This window comes from Geotrypetes seraphini, chromosome 11, assembly GCF_902459505.1.
Source record: "Geotrypetes seraphini chromosome 11, aGeoSer1.1, whole genome shotgun sequence".
Classification (NCBI taxonomy): Eukaryota; Metazoa; Chordata; class Amphibia; order Gymnophiona; family Dermophiidae; genus Geotrypetes; species Geotrypetes seraphini.
In genome coordinates, this window is record NC_047094.1 from 117993236 (window position 1) to 118009453 (window position 16218).

Genomic DNA, 16218 nt, shown 5'->3' on the forward strand with positions numbered 1-16218 from the left:
CGCTAAACACTGCTTCACAAAATGCTGTTTTTCCTGAGGATTGTTTGTGTTTGCTTGTTTTTTATAAATTTATGTATGTACACTTCTCCCTCCGTATTCGCTGTGATAGGGGATTATCAGAACCACAAATACAGAAAAACCGTGAATAACCTTTTCATATGTTGTTGGCTGTTTTCTATTAAAAACCATCGTGAATAGGGTGAAACCGCGAATAACATGGTGGGAGACCTGGCCTGTTCCGGAAGGAGAGGCAAAACACGGCGAAGAAAGTGCCAGGAATCTGCGATTTTCTCTGTAAACGCTTGGAATCAGCGATTTCTCTATGCAAGCTGATGTAATTTGGGGGAGGAGCCAGCAAGCTAAAAACCGTGAATAATTGAAACCGCAATTGCTGAAACCGCGAATATGGAAGGAGAAGTGTAACACTATGGCTACTTTTACGAAGGTGTGCTAAGCGTTTTAGCGCACACGCCGGATTAGCGCGTGTTATAGCGCACGTTAGCCAAAAATCTACCGCCTGCTCAAAAGGAGGCGGTCGCGGCAATTTAGCATTAAGGCCCTAGCTCACCTTTGTAAAAGGAGCCCTATGTAAACCGTTTAGGTTTTAAACAGTATAGAAATTTTAAAAAAAAAAAAAAATGTTTTTAAGCACCAGCTACAGTACTCCTGGGAATAAAAGCACTGACTTCCTTTGAATTATTCATTTTCTCTGCCAGGGGATATGGAAGGGAGATAGTTTATAGTTTATTCAATTTTTGATTAAACGCCTTTTCGTTACTACAAAGCGTTGTACAAAATAAAAAGTATTTACATTTAACACAAATGACAATTAAACATACTTTCTTATAGTAAAACTACAAGACAACAGACCGTACAAACTGGGTAAATGTTGACCCTTAGGCCATTTAAACATAAGGAAAAGGGGGAAGAAATACACTTGTAATAGAAAAGTGAGGAACATATAAGGGAAGAACACTTAGGAACTGGGGAGTAGTATAAAATTGATAGTTAAGAGAAAAAAGTTCAGTTAAAAGCATCGTTAAAAAGAAAGCACTTTAAATTGCTTTTAAAATTTTTTAAGTTTTTTTCCATTTTTATATACAAAGGGAGAGCGTTCCAAATTGTAGGGGCTGTAACAGAAAACGTAGAGGTGCGACGCGTGCCAATGATTTTTAAAGAGGGAACGTTAAGGTTGTATTGAGAGATGGATCTTAAAGTTCTTGGGGGGTCGTATGGAATCAGAAGTCTATCTATGAAAGCTGGTGTGTTGGTCTGTGTTGTTTTAAATGCCAGAAGAGCGATTTTATAAGTTACCCTGTGAGAGACTGGCAACCAGTGGGCCTTTTGAAGCAGAGGGGTAACATGATCGTATTTTTTTGCTCCCGAGATTATTTTAATGGCCGTATTTTGAATAAGCTGCAAGCGTTTTAAATCTTTATGAAAGATACCATTTAGTAAAGAGTTACAATAATCCAATTCAGGAACCGGGTTGGCTATGTCTCGCAGTGCGCAGGGCTTGGGGGTAATGCGGGCTCTTTCTGTAGCTGGGAAGATGAGCAGTTGAGGTTGTGTCTGTCGAGCCTAGGTGCTGAATCTTGGATTTTTAATTATTTAAAACATTTCTATACCGTTTAAAAACTAAACGGTTTACATAGAGTTACATACATAAATTTATGAAGCAAAGAAAAACAGGCAAACACAAACAATCCTCGGAAAATCAGCAGTAAGAAGATAAACGCCAAAAGAGGCTTGTACAGACAATCATGAACATTTTTTTTCAAAAGTCAGCAGTCATGAGGAATCCATATCTAGAAAAAGGCATTTACAAACCATTGCATTTTAAGTATTTTCCTGAATTTGCCTTTTTCGCCACATTTCCGTAATTGACTCACAAGTGAGTTCCTCAATTTAACCCCTGCACCAACAGAATGTCATTGCGCTGGTCCCAACATATTTTGGGATAACATTTGCCTTTCACAGGGCTGAATTTTCAGAGCGCAGAGATCTATTCAGAAGATGGTTGGTCATCTTGCTTTTGTGTAATTCAGGTGTAATGCCATTCAGGAATTGATGGCAAATCGTCACTGCTTTTTACTGAATTCTGAAAATAACTTGGAGCCAATTTGCTGTTATGTCTATTCAAGGAAAAGTCGGCCAAGAAAACTAACCAGCTGGCAGAAACAGAAGAAGACATAAAAAGTGAAGAAGAGGAAGAAGAAAGATCCTCCGAGTCTGAACTTTCATCAGCAGATGAGCACATTCTTACCAAAGCAGGTATGGTGTGTGAGCACTCGTCACCGAGGATTATTGAGTAACATTCTAGCCGTGTGGCTGTCTCTCCTCTTTCAGCCCAGCTTTCTTCCTGTCCTTGTGTCTTTCATAAGAGCACTTCCTCACTGTTCTTTACACCTTGTAGCTCTTCCCTGAATGTTGGTCAGTTCAGGCTTTGGGTTTCCACATGAGTTTTCAGGAGCATACAAGGGTCTCTCCTCAGCAAGTGCAGAGGCAAGAGAAATGTTGCTTTTGAATTTTCCAGCTTTTGTCCAAAGATGATGACGTCGTCCCGCTGCTCAAAAAAGCCCATTGGCTTCCCATCCTTCACATAATTTCTTAGAAAATTGCCTCATTCTGATTCTGACTGAGGGTCTTTAAATATTTTTCAGTGCTGAGAGTTTAAAGAAAATTCCTCGTGGGACTGGTTTGTCCCATTTGGAAAAAATTTTCTTTGCCTTTATTGTTTACTTTTGAAGATGAAACAGTCTTCTCTCAATAATGTGGGCTTGATGGTATTTGGAAAATCTTTTTGTATTATATTTGATTGTTCCATATTCTTTGTTATGGGTATTACATTTAGGCCCTCTTTTACAAAGGCGCGCTAAGCGTTTTAGCGTGGATTTAGCGCGCCCTGAATTGACGCGTGCGCTAACCACTAACGTGAAAGACTGAGCAAATTGCAGCTCTACACTCTTGAAGAGCGTAGGGAGAGAGGAGACATGATTGAGACATTTAAGTACATCACGGGACGGGTCGAGGTGGAAGAGGATATCTTTCTTCTCAGGGGACCCTCGACCACAAGAGGACATCCGCTCAAACTCAGGGGAGGGAAGTTTCGTGGAGACGCAAGGAAGTACTTCTTCACGGAGAGAGTGATCGAGCATTGGAACAAGCTTCCAGTGCAGGTGGTCGAGGCACGCAGCATCCCAGACTTCAAGAACAAATGGGATACCCATGTGGGATCCCTACGGGGTCATGCCAAGGGATAGAGTCACTAGGACTTAAATGAGCGGGTCAGTAGAGTGACAGTATAATTACAATTATACTTAAGGGGTCAGAAGACTTAAGAGGGTGGGTAAATGGTGTGGGCAGACTTGATGGGCTATATGGCCCTTATCTGCCGTCATCTTTCTATGTTTCTATGTGTCCAAAGGATAACATGCACGCGTTGGCGTTTAGTGCATGTTTAGCGCACGCTAAAAAGCAGAGCGCACCTTTGTAAAAGAGGGGGATTAATGAAAAATTTCTAATAAATTTTTTTTAAAAAATTGCCTCACTCGCCTTTAAAACCAAAGAGCTGGCCTTTTATTGACCAACTACTCATTCCTCACGTTCCGCCCAGAACTCTCGGCTCTACTTCCCAACGTTTCCTCTTCATTCCCTCGCTTACGACTACCAGCACTCACCGCACAACATCATTTTCAGTTACTGCCCCCCTTACTCGGAACTCTTTGCCCCTTCATATCAGGGAGGAAACAAACCTGCTTAATTTAAGGAGGGCATTAAAATGCTTTTTGTTCAAAGATGCTTTTGAGCACTAATGTTAGCCCACCTTCCCCAAACTAGTAAATAGCAACCTTAAAGAAACTTCTCCCCCTCCCTTTTGTTCTTCCCCCTTTCTGTTCTGTTTTCTTTATTGTAGTTTACCCCTCTCCATCTTGTTTATATTGTTTGTCCGTCTTTGCCTATGCAATTTGTTTTTTTAATTAAAATTTGTATTCCCCATTTTATAATGTAAATCGCCTAGAATCCTGGATAGGCGATTGATCAAATTTTTATGAAACTTAAACTGGTCTCTTAGGCTTGATGAGCCCCAGAGTGGGTTATTCAGTAGCAGGGGAGGGAACTCCCATTTGTAGATTGTGGCTGAGCAGGAAGTCAGTCTTTTTGCTCTCCAGGAGAGCCTCCAGTTCCTCTTACATCTGTCTTTCTGTCTGTCTGCAGACACACTGAAAGTGAAGGAGAGGAAGCACAAGAAAAAAGGAAAGGAGGTAAGTTTTGGGACAGAATAGGATGTTTCAGAAGCTGAAGGCAGGATTGAGTAGGCGATGATGTACAAAAAGTAAAGGAGGTGGGGAATGCTAGAAGGCGAGTAGGGTGATATTGAAGGAACGATACTGGTCTGAGGATGGCACGGGTGTTTTTAACATTCTTGCGGAGATGGAAGCTGGAGCAAGAGAGGTGGGGTGGGAATTGGGGAAGGGGTGTATGTGCGTCTGTGTGTATACAGTACTCCCCTGAAATTCGCAGTGGTTCTGTTCCAGGAACCCCCGCAAATTAAAAAAAAACTGCAAATGCATTTTTTTGCCTGTCAAAAGTCAGAGGAGGCAGGAGAGGGCAGCTGGAGTGCCAGCGGGTAAAGAAAATCACTCGCGGTCTGCTCCGACCGCGAGTGAGCGAGACCGCAAATTCGGGGGAGGGGGAACACTGTATATTTCATTCATTGTTTCTAGTTTTGTCATTCTAGATAGCTGAGAGCTTTTTTGAAGACGCATCACAGTATGATGAGAACCTCTCATTCCAAGACATGAACCTCTCTCGACCTCTTTTAAAGGTATCTTAATATGTCTTTCCAACATTAGCTCTGATTCCTTCTCTATCGCAGCATGCCTCAAAACTCATGCCTTAGGATGTAGGTGTTACTGCGTAGAGATGGTGTAGGAATATTTTCCCTGTTATTGATAGAAGTTGATGTATGAGCCCTGAAAGCCTTAAAAGATTATGCACTTCTCCCTCCGTTTTCACAGGGATAGGGGATTAACAGAAATACAGAAAACCCGCAAATAACTTTTTCATATGTTATTTACTGTTTTCTATTAAAAACCATTGTGAATATGGTGAAACCGCAAATAACATGGTGGGAGGCCTGGCCTGTTCCTGAAGGCGAGGCAAAACACGGTGACGAAAGTGCTGGGAATCAGCAATTTTTCTCTGTAAACGCTTGGAATCGGCGATTTCTCTCTGCAAGCTGACTTAATTTGGGGGGAGGCGCCAGCAAGCTAAAAACCGTGTATAATCGAAACCGCAATTGCTGAAACCACGAATACGGAGGGAGAAGTGTCGTTCTTTCAAGTATAAATTTGCTCTACCATATGCCACTGATTTGCTTATGGCTCCCCCCTGCAGGCGATCACAGCGTTGAACTTCAAGCAGCCAACCCCGATTCAGAAGGCGTGTATTCCTATTGGGCTCCTTGGAAAGGACATCTGTGCCTGCGCTGCCACTGGGACAGGTGAAAGAAACCTGCAGACGCATGGAAGTGTGCAGTCTATAGGATAAGCTCCCAGGGGTGGATATTAGCCGAGGCCCTGTCCCTGGGACAGGATAGGCTTCTAAAGAGGGGGGAAATTCTATAAGAGACCCCTAAACAAATAGGCGCCTTAATTAGCAAATTGGCTTCACTTATGAGCTTTTAACAAGCTCATAATTGGGGGGGGAAAAAACTAATTGGGAGATGGGCGCGATTCTACAAAAGATAGGCACCTAACGTCAAAGTAGGTGTGTTTAGGGGTGGCGAAGGACTTGGGCGCCTGTAATGTCTGCCTTTAAAACCCAGTTTTAAGTTACTTGGTATACCAACACTACAAAGCAGGGTCCAATTAACCAAATTACCTATCTAGTTATATGTATTAAATAAGTTTTAAGTTATTTGGAGCATTGAGATTGGACATCAGATTAATGCATCTCAATGGCCACTAATTTGGTCTTGGAGAATGAGATGTACAGTGTCAGCATCTATGAGACAAACTTGGTTCTTTTTATTACATAGAGCTTTTTGGACCCCTACACGTTTGCAAAAATTAGACAGTTCTAAGTCCAATAAATGCTGGCACTGTAATCTGGAACCAGGGACATTAGATCACTTACTGTATCATTGTCCCTATATAAAAACTTTTTGGAATTCAATTTGGCCACAAATTAATAAATTAATGGAAAATCATGTATCAATATCATATGATACAATATTATTTGGAATGATGATGAGAAAAAAAAGTCAAATTTCACCAGAAAATAATAAGCTTTTATTAATTATGACAGGGGTTGCCATTCAGCATATAACCAATAATTGGAAGAATCATAACAATCTAAATTATACATTTTGGTGGAATACAATATGTCATATATTTAAAATGGAAAGAACAATAGCAATACAAAGAGGGACATATACAAAATTTATAAAAATATGGGGGCCATTGACAAAATATTGTAATGAATAAATAGCAGAATTTTTCTTCTTCTTTTCTTCTTTTAAATATCTTTTTTGTGACACACATAAAGGGGGGGTAATGAAAATAATTTATACATAATATGTTATAATATATTATACAACATACAATGTATGAATATAAGTAATAGAAGGGTAGGGGGAGGGAGAGGGAGAAAATTATACTTTAGAATATAATGTATTAGATATAAAAGTGATATTGTATATTTATCAATTGTATTTTAATATATTGTACACTTTATGTAAAATTTGAAAATAAAAAATAATACAAAAAAAAAAAAAAATAAGTTTTAAGTTAGGCGCGATTCTGTAATGGGCACGTAGGTGTGATCGACGCGCAACAGGTGCGTAACTTCAGGCGCCTGTATTTTCAAGGTGTCTATTACAGAATCTGGCCCTGTGTGTGCAGCCACTCTTTCTGCATAGAGCTCCCAGGTCTTGCAGTGGATGACGAAACATAACACAGTTTATACAATTTTGACCTTTTTTTAAACAGGTAAAACTGCCGCTTTCACTCTCCCTGTGCTTGAGCGTCTAATCTATAAACCACGTCAAGCTCCAGTGACCCGAGTTTTGGTTCTAGTCCCCACCCGAGAGCTGGGTATCCAGGTGCATTCTGTTGCAAAACAGCTGGCACAGTTTACTAGTGTCACAACCTGCCTTGCTGTGGGTAAGTACTGGTTAGGGAAGACCTTCTTAGGATCTGTATTTTCCACCAGCTTTCCAATGAGATGTTAAGTGTCTGGCCTGAAAGCTGACATGAAACTGTGCATGGACATTGCAGACTAATATTAAAGAGAGGTAAAATTAGATCTTACCTGCTAATTTTCTTTCCTTGAGTCCCTCCAGACCAGTCCAGACATGTGGGAATTCAATCTCTTGACAGTAGATGGAGACTGAGATCCACTGACTTAGTGATGATATCCTATAAGTATCCTGTGCAACCTCTATGTAGTCATTATTTCCTTAACAAAGCAGAGTAACAGTACCTCCCTCCCCCCCTCCCCCTACATGGACCAGGGGAAAAGACATAGTGGAATACGCAATAAGAAATTCATTAAAACCAAACATTCCACACTATACTGCAGACTTTTGAAGACAGGGATTAGTGTCCCCAATTGATCCATAAACTCTGACTTATCCAAATATCTACACGTCAATAAGATCAGGTCTCCTGACTCTACAGACCTCAACACCATGTGTTCCAGATCTCCCTTCAAAGAAATCTGCAGCTTCATGGCCCCAGATGGTGTGTCTTTCTTCAATCAAGGGAGAGAGTCCTACAACTGCTTGGCCTGGCTCCCAAGCCCTTCTGCATGCAAAGGCTTGGTGCATCAATGAATGAATTCAGGGCTGAACCCCTGTGTAGACTGTTGATTCACCTCCTTAGGTCATATGGAGACTACATACCTAGACTGCAGTGAGAGCCCATGGAGTTAAACAGTAACTGGCTGTGGTGAAGACAAGATGGCAACAGTTCTCACTAAAATTGAGTATCCACTGCAGTCTTAGCTGAAACACGATGGTCTACCTTATCCGTGCACATCCCCTCTCTGTTTTTATGCTCCAGCCGCAGGAACTACTCTGGTACAGCCTGTCTTGTACATGCAGCACTGGCTACAAGCAGAGACTCCAGTGGCAACTGCTGCAAACTACACGCTAAAGACCAATCTCTTTTCTGTGATGCACATGTCTCCTAAACTCCTAATGTAGCTTACGAACTACTTATCATTTTAATTGGAAACTGCAGTGAATCAGAGTTGAAAATCTGTGGGGGTATAAGAAACTGTATGGTATGGTATGTGTTCCACCTGACACTCCGCAGACCTTGCAAACCTGCACTGTGTCTGATACTGATTACCAGCTACTGCAGCCTGCAGTACTGGTCTCTTCATTTCACCAAATCGGTGACTGTCTTGGCCCAGGCATTTAAGGGCTTAAAGTCGGTAGTCCTCTGTCTCCATCTGCTGGCAAGAGAGTGAATACTCATGCTACCTGAACTGGTTTGCAGGGCCAAAAGGAATAGGAGGATTTCTTGCCTGTTACATTGGCACCTTTGCACTATAATACTATTTAGTTGCTGGCATTTCTGGGAAGGAGTAAAACTCCAGTGCACTGAGCATGTGTGTGGACTTTCTTCCTTAGGTGGTCTGGATGTGAAGACACAGGAGGCATCACTTCGAGCTGGGCCCGATATCCTTATCGCCACTCCAGGACGTCTCATTGACCACTTACACAACTGCCCCTCTTTTAACTTGAGCAGCATTGAGGTGCTGATCCTGGATGAAGCAGACAGGTAAGAGGGAGCGGAGGCAATGCATTTCAGAGGCAAGGAGCACTTGAATGTGGGTCAGACTGGAAGTCCCATCACACCCAGCATCTTGCTTTCTCACCGTGGCCAATGCGAGTCACTTGAAATATCTAAACAGATTCTGGTACAGAGATTGATTCTCTGTTGTTCATTCCTTGCTCCCAAATAATTGCAATACTTACAAGCTCTTTTCTGTGGTCTTGCATCAAATCAAGTGACTTTAATGTTTATGCATATGTATAGCTACTTCAAATAAACCTGAAGCTATTTACTAGAGATAAAGGTAAATCCCAAATATCTAAGAACTGCAGTGTGTGTTCTTAAGTATTAACGCATAGATCCAGCAATAACAACTATATCATTTTTATATGTATCAGGATTGACTTCCAGGTGTACTAAGGGAGGGCAGTAATTCCCTTATATGATCACCCCTTGAGTTTTTCTTACTACTGGCGTTTTTCCTTCTTGCCGGGGCTTCCCATCAGTCCTGGGCTTGGGATTTGGGAGTCCAAGTTCGTTCCTTATACGTGAGGAGTGGCCTCGTGATAGAGCTGCTGCCTTAGCCCCCTGAGGTTGTGGGATCGAATCCCGGTGCTGCTCCTTGTCACTTAAGGGCAAATTCTATAAGAAGCGCCCAAAAGTCACGGGTTTATTATTTGCCTGATAAAGAACAAAACATCAACAACAAAAAGTAAAATCTTCAGATCAAGAACCCTTAAACATTTCACAGATTTTAGAAACATCTGAGAAAGATTTCGCATCACCAGCCACTATGATCATTACTTTAGCTTTGCCAATTGATAAAACATGGTTGTTAAAATTTACTTTAAAAATAGACAAAAAAAGTTTTCTTGGTTACAAAATACAAATGTTTCCAGATTTAGCACGGGAGACGCAAAAGCGCCGCCGTGAATTTCTTCTCTTGAAACCTGGGGTTTTATCTTTGGGGGCAACTTTTTATTTGAGACACCCGTGTAAATGTATTGTGTATTACCGTACTTTTAAATATGTGTTTTTTGAACCATCACAACTGACAAATTTCGTGGCAATGTCTCGTCTGAATGCAAATAATCTTTGAGCCCTATAATTTGGATATTATGACCTCATCTCATCGCTATAGCTCTTGGTTTCTTAAAAATTATTATTATTTTTCTTTATAATTTCGCCAATTTTCTTTAATTCTTGGATCTCAATTTGAGGACTTGAGCATAAATAGTATATTTGTTAATTTAGGATTTACATTTGTATTGTATTTGATATCTATTCTATTCTTGCTTTCTGGAATTTAAATTGAAAATAATAAAAGATATAAATAAATAAATAAAAAAAAGCGCCCAAAAGTTAGGTGCCTAATTAGACACTGTTCAGTGCGATTCAGATAAAATTGGCCGCTGTTTAATGAATCACGCTGAGCGGCACCTATTTTGGAGGCGCCCAAGAAAGAGGCCGGCTCCAGGCACAACTAAAAGGCACCTAGCTGAACGCTTAAGAGCAGTGATTCTGCAACAAGGCGCCTGATGTTTAGCCACGCCCACACCTAACATGCCTAGCGCCTATTTTTTTTATGATCGTTATTCTTTTTTATTACTTACATCAAGTGAAATATATGTAATACATACAGTTTTAACAAACACTTGAAATTACAAACCTATACTCTTATATTGTAAATTAAAGAAATCCCTTTTATCAGAATTTTATATCAAAATATCCTTACAAAAGTTTACCCTCCCTAGCCCCCCTATATACTCTATCCATGTGCTATGATATCTGATCATTAGAGAAATTAGTCAATGGTCCCCAGATTTTATTAAACTTATGAATATACCCTTGTTGTAACGCCATCACTTTTTCCATTTTATAAATATGACAAATTGAGTTCCACCAAAAAGTGTAATTTAACTTAGTGTAATCTTTCCAGTTTTGAGTAATTTGCTGAATGGCGACCCCTGTCAATATTAACAAGAGTTTATTGTTGTTTGCAGATATCGGACTTTGAGTTCTCATTGCTGTTCCAAATAATATTGTATCATATGATAGTCCAACATGATTTTCTAATAAATTATTAATTTGGGGCCAAATTATTTTCCAAAAAGCATTAATACAGGGATAAAAGAAAATTAAATGATCTAATGTCCCCACTTCTATCTTACAATGCCAGCATCTATTGGATCTATTACTATCTACTTTTTGTAATCGCGTAGGGGTCCATAAAACTCTGTGTAACAAAAACATCCATGTTTGACTCATAGATGCTGACCTTGTAGTATGTATCCTCCAGGACCAAAATTTTTGCCATTGAGATGCAGAAATTGTCTGTCTTATCTCAATACTCCAAATGTTTTTTTTTGAAGGCCGCCTAAATTTTTAGAGGCACCTTGTTACAAAATCGCGCTTTCTTGATAGGCGCCTAGGTTTCAATCAACGCTGATTAAAAAGCTTAATTGAGCTTATTCAGTTTAGATAGGTGCCTATCTAGATGGGCACCTCCGAAATAGGTGCCCAACTTTAGGCGCTGGTTACAGAATTTGGGCCTTAATCCTCCATTTTCCCAAGTACAAAATAAATGTCTGTATATATGTAAACTGCTTTGAATGTGTAACCACAAAAAAAGCGGTATACAAGTCCCATTCCCAATGGTACTTGATGTCTTGATGATAAGGATGTGCCCATGTCTTATCACCCTGACTGAATGCTAACAAAACCTGAAAAATGGGAGCTGAAATAGACTGAAAATGAAAAAGTCTCCCAAGCCCCAAGAAGGAAACTGAGATCAGGGGGAGAGACTGCCCGTAGTGCCTGTAATACCAAAGAAAAACCACTTCACCTAAACAATATTTATAGATTTTTATAGAGAGCCCTCAGTCACACAGCCCTCCTCCGAGCCCGGAGGTAACGGCTGCCACTGGCTTACACCCAGAAAGGTGTCAACTGTGAAACATCCCCGGGCTCTCTGTGAGTTTTAGTGCTAAATAACACAAAGGTGCTAAAGAGTGCAAACAAAATCAAAACACACTCACTGCAGGTAGTCTCTACCCCTGATCCAGGGGGGCTAACAAGAAAATATAAATATTGTTTAGGTGAAGTGGTTTTTCTTTGGTATTACAGGCACTACGGGCAGTCTCTCCCCCTGATCTCAGTTTCCTTCTTGGGGCTTGGGAGACTTTTTTTTATCACCCTGACTAACAGAGTCTGGTTTAGCTGTAAGTTGTCTTTGGGATTAGATCTGGCAGCTATATAAAATGATGAACTGGAGCAACATCCCAGCAGTAAGAGGTAGCATTCCTTGGGCTTACCTCGCTTATCTCCATACAGTGACTTGTTCCAGTTAGTTTCCTTTAAAGAAACCAATCAGCTTCCACTGGTGCTTTATAGACTGGATAACAGCTGACCCTGTTGCAATCTGCAGTAGCACTTGTTTCTGCTTTTTAATCATGCTAGGAAGTAAATTCTTAGCTAGTTAATATTAACCCCGGACGTCTACGTGAAAAGTGCCATGGGTTCACAAGCACTAGTTCCTGTAAAATCCATCTCGTAACAAAAAGAAAACAGACTTTTGCGTTTTATTATTCCTACAGTTACCTCTCGTTGATGTGGACTATTATTTCTCTATATATAATTCTATGAAATATCTATTTAGTAAAATGCAAATTTTTTAAAAAAGCAAACATGATTTAGGACTCACGCCAGATCTGCTTTGCTTGCATTTCGCATGAGATAGCCCATGAAAGGATAATGTTCAGAGTCTTACAAGATCTTTCTGTCTGTCTCCCCAGGATGCTGGATGAATATTTTGAAGAGCAGATGAAAGAGATTATCCGGCTCTGCTCACGCCAGCGTCAGACCATGCTCTTCTCAGCTACTATGACTGATGAGGTGAAATCCCTGTCTCTTGGTCTCCATCTGTAGAGGTTAGAGAGGGGGGTGCCACTGGAGAAAGTGAGAGGCGGATGCATAGAAATCTAAGTCATTGCAACAATTCATTGCTTTGTATCCTTGGGGGGGGAGGTTATAATGCATGCATTTGCTGTCCATGACCCAACATTTTGGAACTCGCTACCCCTTCAGCTGTACCAAGATAATTTTTAAAAAGTTGTTTTAATTTTTGTGAGCAAGCCAAAGCCCAGTTAATACGATGCACACATTTAAATATGTAAAAGGTATTAATATACAACCTAATCTTTTTCAGAAATGGAGAAGCAGTAGGAACTAGAGGTCATAAGTTGGCTTTGCAGGGTAGGAGACTTAGGAGCAATGTCAGGAAATACTTTTTTATAGAAAGGGTGGTGGAAGCTTGGAATACCGTCCTGCAGGAGAAAATTTCTGCAGCACAATCGCGTCAAAATCCATGAGATAATTTAACTCAGCATCTATAATATCCCTCCGATGAAGGTCTGGTGAGATTGAAACGCTCTTGAAAAAGCAGAGCGTCGGGCATTTCATTACAATAAAACCAATGTTGGAATTGGCTTTTTTGGCATATAAGATAGTGTTGCTGCTTAAAAAGTTTTTAAAAAATTTAAAAAGTAAAAAATATTATTTATAAATGCAATATTCAGGATACACACACATACACAAAGAAATTTTTTTAGATTTGATCATGATCACAAAAAATCCTACACAGATATAAGGGATGGGATGGAGGTAGTGATATGATTATAGATTGAACGAAATGTGGACTTGGGAAAACATATGTTATGTGAGGTCCTATGCACTGAAAATCTTTCATGGGTCTCTTTTCCCTGGAGGAGAGGAGACTTAGAGGGGATATGATAGAGACTTATAAGATCATGAGGGGCACAGAGAGTAGAGAGGGACAGAAAGAGAGAGAGAAAGGGAGACAGAGAGAGAGAAATAGAGAGAGAGAGAGAAAGATTGGAGAAACTGGGTCTCTTTTCCCTGGAGAAGAGGAGACTTAGAGGGGATATGATAGAGACTTATAAGATCATGATGGGGCATTGAGAGAGTAGAGAAGGAAAGGTTCTTCAAACTGTCAAATAATAAAAGAACAAGAGGGCATTCGGAAAAGTTGAAAGGGGACAGATTCAAAACAAATGCTAGGAAGTTTTTCTTTACCCAGCGTGTGGTGGACACCTGGAATGCACTTCCAGAGGATGTAATAGGGCAGAGTACAGTACTGGGGTTCAAGAAAGGATTGGACAATTTCCTGCTGGAAAAGGGGATAGAGGATTACTGCACAGGTCCTGGACCTGTTGGGCCGCCGCGTGAGCGGACTGCTGGGCATGATGGACCTCAGGTCTGACCCAGCAGAGGCATTGCTTATGTTCTTATGACTCATTAAATATCCTTAGACCCTCATTTCTATATTTATAAAACAGATCAGGGTCAGGGCTGGAGTAGGCTTCAACTGCAACTCCGGTTGTTGGGAAGTAGGACCGGTGGCGGGCAGACTTCTGTGGTCTTTGCCCCAAAATTGGCAGGAAGAGAGAGAGGGGTTAAGTATGCCAGTGTTTAGTCATGAAGAAGCAAAACCTATGCAGGGCGCCAGATTCAAACTCGAAGGACCAATATCTGCCAATATTTACTATGTTACTATTTCAGCTTTAAAATTTTTGATGATTGGGCGGATAGGGATGACTGAGGGTAGCAGCAGGGTGAGACTTCGTTGTCTTATTTTTGTTTTGGCGAATGCTGAGTTTTTATGTTGTAATGCACCTTGGCGCTTTAAATAAATGTAGAGGGACAGAAACAGCTTTTCATTTTGTTTTAGTAATTTTTTAAAAAATTTTTTGTAGATATCAGAATATAAGCGTGAGTAAAATGATGGACTTCTCCCTGTCTCCTCATGCTCGCAGGTGAAAGACTTGGCTTCTGTGTCACTGAAGAACCCTGTTCGTATATTTGTGAACAGTAACACAGATGTGGCTCCGTTTCTGCGCCAGGAGTTTGTCCGGATTAGACCTAATCGGGAGGGTGACAGAGAGGCGATTGTGTCAGGTAGGCCTCCTTGGGAGCAGTCACAGATAATTCACCTCGTTTCAGCCTGGGGTATTAGTAAGTATTACAGGCTATTCCTGTAAGAATCCAGTTTATGTTTATTCAAATTTGGTATACCACCGACTCAAAGAGTTCTCAGCGGTTTACGTAGCTTTTACAGGCACTTCAAGCATTTTCCCTATCCATCCCAGTGGGCTCACTATCTAATGTACCCGGGGCAGTGGAGGATTAGGTGACTTGCTCAGGGTCACAGGGAGCAGTACAGGGTTTGAACCACTATGCCACAATCTCCTCCAATGCAATATCAGAAGTGAGCCAAGTATAGAACAATGAAGCCATTGTGACATCAATGATGAAGTTGGCTCTTAGGCATTGGTAGAATGAGGCATTATGACATCACAATCTCAGCTCTGGAATGTTTCTGCCAGGCATTATGACATCAGAGAAAGGGATTGGGACTTATACACCACCTTTTTGTAGTTTTACAGCCACACTCAAAGTGGTTTACATACAGGTACTTCAAGCATTTTCCCTGTCTGTCCCGGTGGGCTCACAATCTATCTAATGTGCCCGGGGCAGTGGAGGATTAAGGGACTTGCCCGGGGTCACAGGGAGCAGTGCGGGGTTTTGAACCCACAACCTCAGGGTGCTGAGGCTGTTGGTCTAACCACTGCACCACACTCTCCTCCAGTGGTCCAGCCCTGAGCGCAGTCTTGAAGTGTTGCTGCAAAGAAATGTAATTGATCCCTGGCAATAGCTGTTTACCGAAAGACGGCCTTTCACTTGCTTTTCTGTTTCAGCCCTGCTGACGCGCACCTTTCCTGATCATGTCATGCTGTTCACCCAGACCAAGAAGCAAGCGCATCGCATGCATATCCTACTCGGTTTGATGGGACTGAAGGTGGGAGAGCTGCACGGGAACCTCTCCCAGACGCAGCGGTTAGAGGCCCTTAGGTAAAATCTCAGCTGTTCCCTTCCCTCTGTCTCTTGCCAGAGAGAAACTATCCTGTTCCTCAGGATGCTCAGATAAAACCACCTGCAACCTGGACAGTAAGCCAAGCACGTCCCAAAGGCTGCCTTCGTTTGTGATCAGCAGTGTCTGAGCTGAGGTGGCACTTCATTTTCACTCATGATCTTTTTCCCTCCATATTTCAGGCGGTTTAAGGATGAGCAGATTGATGTCCTAGTTGCTACAGATGTTGCAGCCAGAGGCCTCGACATTGAGGGAGTCAAAACGGTGCGTAGCTGAAGAGGTCTCTCAGAAATCAGCTTTAGAGAGGACCATCTATCCTGTCTTTTTTTTTTTTTTTTTTTTTTTTTTTTTTTTGGGGGGTGCATACTGCTCTTAGCTATTCCTTTCCCCTTTTTGCCTTCTCTCTCTGTGCTTTTAACTCTCTTTCCCTGTAACATGGTGAGGATAAAAGACTTAAACCATATGGGGCAAGTGTTTGTG

General features: G+C 41.2%; 1 protein-coding gene across 1 annotated transcript in view; it reads left to right on the forward strand.

Annotated features, from left to right (window-relative positions):
* DDX27 (DEAD-box helicase 27) overlaps positions 1-16218 on the forward strand; it is a 38480-nt gene that overhangs the window by 5456 nt on the left and 16806 nt on the right. The window contains exons 4-13 of the mRNA XM_033963679.1: positions 2145-2274; positions 4219-4265; positions 4742-4828; positions 5401-5506; positions 6996-7169; positions 8645-8795; positions 12584-12683; positions 14624-14765; positions 15566-15719; positions 15921-16002. Of these exons, the coding sequence (XP_033819570.1) occupies positions 2145-2274; positions 4219-4265; positions 4742-4828; positions 5401-5506; positions 6996-7169; positions 8645-8795; positions 12584-12683; positions 14624-14765; positions 15566-15719; positions 15921-16002 (1173 nt within the window). The remainder of the gene's footprint in view (positions 1-2144; positions 2275-4218; positions 4266-4741; positions 4829-5400; positions 5507-6995; positions 7170-8644; positions 8796-12583; positions 12684-14623; positions 14766-15565; positions 15720-15920; positions 16003-16218) is intronic.